The sequence below is a fragment of the Rattus norvegicus genome, chromosome 15 (genome assembly GCF_021556685.1).
Source record: "Rattus norvegicus strain SHRSP/BbbUtx chromosome 15, alternate assembly SHRSP_T2T, whole genome shotgun sequence".
Lineage (NCBI taxonomy): Eukaryota > Metazoa > Chordata > Mammalia > Rodentia > Muridae > Rattus > Rattus norvegicus.
In genome coordinates, this window is record NC_141548.1 from 14281563 (window position 1) to 14289374 (window position 7812).

The window sequence follows — 7812 nt, forward strand, 5'->3', positions numbered from 1 at the left end:
AGTTTCAAAAGTCTACTAGTACAAGAACAAAAAAATGACAGCTTCATCATGTGTTACTTAAATACTATTGTTTAGACATGTCTAAAGTCCTCCAGGTGTTCAAGTATGGAGACAGAGCTCAAACATTCCACAACACAGCACTACATAGATGGAGTACTTAGGAAAGACTGAGTGGTCATATGACACAATATTAATGTTTTCCTCCTTCAATATGTCTTGAAATAAATGAAAAGTTTTTGTTATGTTTTTCTTCTAAAAGGCCAAAAGTTATAACCTACATCTAGATCATCTGATGTAATAAGACTTAGGAGTGTAAAATACAACATCCATATTTTATCATAAAAGTAAATCTGGTAGCAAACTACAAAGGGCCCCATCCTTCTTGGGACACCTATGAGTTAAAGCTCATCATGATAGAAATAGCCATCACGGAGCTGTCTGCCATAATCCGCGGCTTCATTTTTTAGAATCTCTTCTTCAGAGAGCATTTTTGCCATTATTCAAATCCATCTCATCTATCAGATGAATAACTTCTTCTTTTGCAGTGCCCTGGTTATTGGGCACCACCCCACAATAGCTATTGGGGATCAAGCTGGCCGTCGTTAACTTTGTCATAAGTATTCACTAATCTGCCCTTTTCTACAAGTATCCATTCTGGGTCTTCATTTGCAGTTGGATCCCACCTGTAATCGCCAAGAAATTCTTCCAAACTAACAAACCCAAACCATATTCTTCCAAAGCCTCTTGAATGACTCCATTATATAATCAACTTCTTCAGGGTGTTCAAATGCAAAAAACTCTTCAAGACTCAGACCAGGACCAGAATCCTTGGTAGCTTTTTCTAATCGTTTCTTATCCTTTAGATGAAGCAGCCTACAAAGACTCCTCCTCTGAACCACCCAGAGCAGTGTTCTCATCAAAGTCAATCACACAGCCGTACATCAGTACTCATCCCATGTCACAGTACCATCAGTGCTCTTATCATATTTGACAAACTGCTGTTTGGCTTCTTGCATAGCGTAATGCTTAAAGGACACCTGAATCCACTGACTGAGTTGATGGATTGGAATCATCTTTTCTGTTTTTCATGGCCTTGGCAATCTGCTTCAGGTTGGTCACTGTGAGGTCATCCCCCAACACCTGGATGCCTGCACTAGCTGTGAACTGCTGCCAAGCATTCTAGTTGTCCTGGTCAAAGGGGTCTTCAATGGACACCACTGGACTTATGATGAAGGATTAATAGAGGCCAGCCAGCTGGTTGGGTGTGAAGTACCAGCTGGAGTCATCTGGACAATTGAAGTTCAGGTCATACTTGCCAGCCCTGTAGAACTTGGAGGCAGCCACATCCATGCCGATGACAACCTGTTCAGTGTAGCTGGCCTTTGAAATTGCATTCTTGAGTCTCTCCAGTGCTTCTTTGTTCTCTAGGATGTTAGGTACGAATCCACCCTCACCACCCTCACTGGTGGTGTCTTTCCCATACTTCTCCCTGATGACCTTCTTCAGGTTGTGGTAAACTCTGCTCCAATGTGCATGGCTTCCTGGTAACAGGATGCCCCCAAAGGCAAGATCATGGATTCTTGCATGGCCAGATTGTTGCCAGTGTGAGAACTGCCTTTGATCACATTGAAAGCTCGGACCTGCAGGATGACTTCAGGGTTGCAGGCCAAGTCAGCAATGTGACAGTAAAGGGGCACCCCCTTTTCCACAGCAACAGCTTTGTAGACAGCCAGGGACACTCCCAGAATGGCATTTGCACCAAATTTTTCAAATTTGCACTTATTCTTGGTACTGTCCATCTCACTCATCAGCTGGGCAATCTTCTCTTGCTCCACAACATTCAATTTCTAGCTAACTGGAGCAGGTGCAGTAATGTTATTGATGTGCTTAACAGCCTTTGAGACACCCTTCCCCATGAAGAGGGTCTTATCATTGTTTCAGAGTTCTAGGGCCTCATAGATGCCAGTGGGTCCACTGCTGGGCACCACAGATTGGAAGAGACCTTTTGTGGTGTAGAGATCCACTTCAACAGTGGGATTCCCATGGGAGTCAAAGATCTCTCTGGCATAGATCCTGAGAATAGACATGGTGAACTTCTGACAGTCAGATCACTGCAAAGGAAGGAAAGAGGGTTCTGTAGACCCTGAAGAGAGCACTAAAGACAGACATGAGCATGACTCTGTACCAGAGCAGCACTCAACACACCCTTTTCAATATTAGCTTTAAATATTAGCGCCTTCAATTCCCCAATCAAAAGCTAAAAGTTAGTTAAATACATTAAGAAAAATAAATTAAAAGAATTTTATTGCATTCATGAAACTCATTTTTTTAAACAGTCGCCATCAATAAATGAAAGGATAGAAAATGTATTCTAACTAAATTGGACCAGGGGGCAAGCAAGTATCTCTATCTGATTAACAAAATAAACTTCAAAGTAAAACTAATTAGAAAAGATGAAAGTGGATAGTTCATTATAATGAGAGGAACAAAGAACCAAGAAGATATTACAGTCTAAAACATGTATGAACCAAACTCTGGTGCAACCAATATCATAAAAAGTATGTCAGATATCAAAACAAAGATTTACTCCAGTGAGAATTGCATTGAATATGTAGATTGTTTTGGTAAGATAGACAATTTCTCCATATTGATTCTTCTATTCTATCAATATGGCAAGTCTTTTCACATTGTAGTATCTTCCTTAATTTCTCTAGAAATTAAGTTTATCGTGGTAAAGATAGTTGACTTCATTGTTTAGACTTACTCCCCGGTATGTTGAGTGAATGTTAATGGAATTATCTGCATGATCTCTTCCTTAGAATGTTAGTTATTGAAATAAGGAAATGCTCCTGATTATTGAGTATTAGTTTCTAGTATCACACCACTTTATTATTTTTATAAAAGTCACTTTATTGTAATGAAGCATAAATAAAACTGTCACACAATTAGATTAAAGCAGGCACATGAACTCTTGCTTAGCCCCAAACTCTACGCATTCAGCAAACACTATTGCAGTGACCACTCTGGATCCAAGGAAAGTTTCTCACTCTCACAATAAATACATTTGTATGGATTTATCAACCACAGAAAAGAGAGGTGAAACTGAAGAACTGTTTTATATACCCTCTTTCATTACTCATGTGGTTTTGCCTGCATTCTCTCCTCCATAACCTAATATTATCCTTTCTTGTTCTGTTTTCTAAATTTTATAGTATACTAATATCTGTAGCTGTTTAAGTATAACACATATAAATTAAGATCCACATATGATGAAGAACATGTTGGTTTTCTTTCTGAGTTTTGGTGACCTCACATAATACTATACTTTCCATCAGTTTTCATGATTTTATTTTATTTTTTTTATATACTAGAAATCATCCAATCATTTATTTTTGTTATATACCAGAGATATAATGAACATATTAAAAAGAAAAAATGCTTTTATACCAACATGTTTTTATTGTTTCCATTTCTAGACTCCTCCATTTAGAAAACAGGAACCACATTTTCATTAAGCTGTGGCTTCTTGTCCTTTAACTTAAGCTTAGTTTAAGGAAAACTTCCCTCATACAATTATGTAACTAACTTTAATCAATACATAGTAATTATCCGAAGCCTCAATACAGTAGCTAACTTTTTGAAAATGACTTAACACAAACTATTAACAACTACCTTCTTTGAAAATTTCTCTATGCAAGTATCAGAACAGATTTACTTCTCTTTTAATTTTCATTTCCTATTTTTTGGGTATGCCTTAGAAAAGTAAAATTACATATAAACATTGTCAACTACTTTATTTGTAAAGTCAAGATAATGGATTATCTCCTCTAAGTATTTAATTTTTGCAATGACTAATTTTGAAAACTCAAAATTGCTACCCATAAATTTAAAAATTGCACTGTAAGATATTTTTTATGGATGACAACAACTTAAAGGGTAAAATGAATGTATGGAACGTGAAAGTATAAAATGGCATGGCTCCATAAATACAGAAATAGCCATATCCTGTCTAACTTTGAGACGTCTCAAATGCAGCCAGATGATTAGAGTCTAAAGCAGGTGTGCTGGACCAGGACTTACTCCAGCCTACGGTGGTCACGTGGCAGAACTGCTGACACAAAACACTCACGTGCCAGAAATGAAGCATCACAAATGGAAAGGCAGTCTCTTAATAGTGCACACTGCTGTGCCCTAAGTTCAATTATATCCAGAAGCACAGAGTGTTAACATGTCACTTAAGATAACTCAACATCTTTGGTTTTCAAAGAAATATAATACTTCAAAAAATAAAATGCATCAATTTGCATTAACAAGTCATACACATGCCAAATGAAGTTTTACTTAACAGCTGAACGTCAACATCCCAACTGTGTAGAGCTATCTTCAGAGAACTTGAAATGTAACGTGCTTAGGTCAGGTTAGATATCATCAATGTCTTCATCATCATCTCCAATATCATCAAACTGGATTTCATCGTCATCCCCAGGACCAAATGTGTCCGTTTCATTGATTTTGGCATGTTCTGGAAGTTCTCCATATGCCTTCAGACTTCTTGCTTCATCTGCATTATACTTTAAGATTACATCAGCCTTGTTGTCTTGATAGTCTCGTAGACCAATCAATATAATGTCTGAGGTATTTATCCAAACCTTTTTTCTCAACTTCCCTCTTAGGTGGCAGAGCCTCCTCACATCATCAAAGCATATTGCTTCCAACCGTCCATTTCCCAGCATTTTGATCACCTGAGCATACTCTTGCCCATTCTCTTTAAACACTAACTCTCTTTTCTCAGATTCATTTTCATTTTTACCTCTGCGCCTGTTTTTGTCTCCTTTGCCTTTATTTTTTGGCATGATGAAGATGGCAACCACAGGGGTTGGGTGAGGAGTCCCTGCTGACAGTGACTGTGACTGCTAGGATGGGTGGCAGGAAGTCTCTTAATAGTGGGAAATCTGAAGTGACTGAATAGCGACACTGTAAGTACAGAAGATCCACAAGCAGCAAACAGTGTTCCAGAGTCCTGGCTTCTAATAGCTACAAAATTTCTGGCCTGGCTCTCAGGAAGGTGTAGTTTTCCCAGTAGTGACAAATGCAGCAGAACCCCTCTGCCGTCTCAGCCGGGCAAGCAGCGAGACCACGCGCCCTTCCTAGGCAACGGCCGGCCGATTTTATTTTTCTTTACAGATGAGGAACATTATATTTTATGTATCAGTTTTTCATTATGTACCTGCTGATAGATATTTAGGTTCATTCTAATTCCTTCCTATAGTAAAAATGGCATCAATAAATAGAAATGTGCAAATATCTTTATGGTAGGTTAGGGGTATATGCCCAGAAGTAGAATGGTAGAATGGGTCATATTTTAGTTCTATTTCTTTTTGAGGAACTCTAAACTGATTTCTATACTAACTTCATTAATTTTCACCTGTGCAAGCAGTGAGTATAAGCTACTCTTTCTTCTCATCCTCTTCAACACTTGTCAGACATCTCAATGATAGTCACCTAACTGGAGTTTAGTGATATCTCAAGCTTTAATTTACATTTCTCTGGTGACTAAGGATGTTGAATCCTTTAAAAAATAATGATTGGCCACACTTCTTTGCTTACAAATGTTCACTACAATGAACCATTGGTCTGATATGGGCCCTCTGGCCTCTACTACACATCAATACTGGAACCTCACTGTGACTCCTCCAGATATTCTGCTGTTGTCCTGTATCATGGGGATCTAATAGTTGAGAATCTGCAGGATGGACCCCATTCACACGTTCCAGCAGTTTATCTATGGAATAAATGTTAGAGTAGACAAAAAGTATACTGTAGGCTTATATTTTTTAAACCTGCTTTAATAAATGCAATTAAATGATTAAACCTCCCTTCTAGCCTGATACCCACCAAAGGTAGTGAAAATGGAAGGTTAATAGGGCAAATGAGGGTGTAGACCTGTTTAGAAATAGCTCTTTGGAGCAAATCCAGTCTGCATTGCCAAGATATCAGCATTAGTGGTAGTTCAATCTACTTGCAAACACCATTCATGAACCAATGAGGTTCTGCCAATCATCCTGAGTTGGAGGAAATGGCAAGAAGCTGCAGAACTCTGTATGAAGTCATGACAAATGATAATGAGCAAAGACAGCAAGATGAACCAATACCACACAGCACAGTCAGTGAGGATCAGCATCAGCAAAGCTGAACAAAGATCAGCGAAGAGTGGCAAGGCGAACCAATACCATTAAGCATCATCACTGTCTGTTGGGTTAGACTTGTACCTTTGCCAGATAGCATATGTTCTCTCAACAATTTGCTCTAGCAAAGTATCACATGTCCCTTTTCTAGCCTGCTTCCAAAAAAAAAAAAAAAAGAAGAAGAAGAAATAGCACGTGTTTCTTCTCAGCAGAACATCCTCCCAGATGTCTGCTTCAACAAATATATCCTCTCATAAGACAGTTTCCAGGCTTCCTGGTTGCTGCCGCCGCAGAGAGCCCGCGGGCAGCACCCCACGAGCAAACTTGAGCCTCGGGACCACAGGTAAGACCAACTTGTCTGCTGCAAGAGAGCTGCCTGGTGAGATCGGGACACACAGAGGCAGAGTTCATCTAGGACCGGGCACGTCCTGTGTTTGCCAGAGGTCCCACGCCCATGGATCACTGCCCACAGCAGCTCTCTGCTCCCAGACCCCTTGGGAATGAGGCCTCACCGCCTGGTCAGGTGGGTACTCCTGAGGCTGCAGAGCTGAAGAGACCACCAACACTGCCCACCCCTGCCCACATCCCTGGCCCAAGAGGAAACTGTATAAGGCCTCTGGGCTCCCGTGGGGGAGGGCCCAGGAGTGGCAGGACCCCTGCCTGAGACACCGCCGGAACCTGAGGGAAACAGACCGGATAAACAGTTCTCTGCACCCAAATCCCGTGGGAGGGAGAGCTGAACCTTCAGAGAGGCAGACAAGCCTGGGAAACCAGAAGAGACTGCTCTCTGGGCACACATCTCAGACGCCAGAGGAAAACACCAAAGGCCATCTGGAACCCTGGTGCACTGAAGCTCCCAGAAGGGCCGGCACAGGACTTCCTGGTTGCTGCCGCTGCAGAGAGCCCGTGGGCAGCACCCCATGAGAGAACTTGAGCCTCGGGACCACAGGTAAGACCAAATTTTCTGCTGCAAGAAAGCTGCCTGGTGAACTCAAGACACAGGCCCATAGGAACAGCTGAAGACCTGTAGAGAGGAAAAACTACACGCCCGAAAGCAGAACACTCTGTCCCCATAACTGACTGAAAGAGAGGAAAACAGGTCTACAGCACTCCTGACACACAGGCTTATAGGACAGTCTAGCCACTGTCAGAAATAGCAGAACAAAGTAACACTAGAGATAAGCTGATGGCGAGAGGCAAGCGCAGGAACCCAAGCAACAGAAACCAAGACTACATGGCATCATCGGAGCCCAATTCTCCCACGAAAACAAACATGGCATATCCAAACACACCAGAAAAACAAGATCTAGTTTCAAAATCATATTTGATCATGATGCTGGAGGACTTCAAGAAAGACGTGAAGAACTCCCTTAGAGAACAAGTAGAAGCCTACAGAGAGGAATCGCAAAAATCCCTGAAAGAATTCCAGGAAAACACAATCAAACAGTTGAAGGAATTAAAAATGGAAATAGAAGCAATCAAGAAAGAACACATGGAAACAACCCTGGATATAGAAAACCAAAAGAAGAGAAAAGGAGCTATAGATACAAGCTTCACCAACAGAATACAAGAGATGGAAGAGAGAATCTCAGGAGCAGAAGATTCCATAGAAATCATTGACTCAACT

At 40.8% G+C, this 7812-nt stretch overlaps 1 protein-coding gene and 1 pseudogene across 1 annotated transcript; both read right to left on the minus strand.

Annotated features, from left to right (window-relative positions):
* Nucleotides 1–958: 958 nt before the first annotated feature.
* Eno1-ps18 (enolase 1, pseudogene 18) lies at nt 959–2087 on the minus strand (annotated as a pseudogene).
* A 2288-nt stretch (nt 2088–4375) lies between these two features.
* On the minus strand, nt 4376–5149 carry LOC148000828 (eukaryotic translation initiation factor 1A-like). The gene has a single exon (XM_087587166.1). The coding sequence runs from the start codon at nt 4851–4853 to the stop codon at nt 4419–4421; it is 435 nt and encodes a 144-aa protein (XP_087443292.1). The 5' UTR covers nt 4854–5149; the 3' UTR covers nt 4376–4418.
* Nucleotides 5150–7812: the final 2663 nt, after the last annotated feature.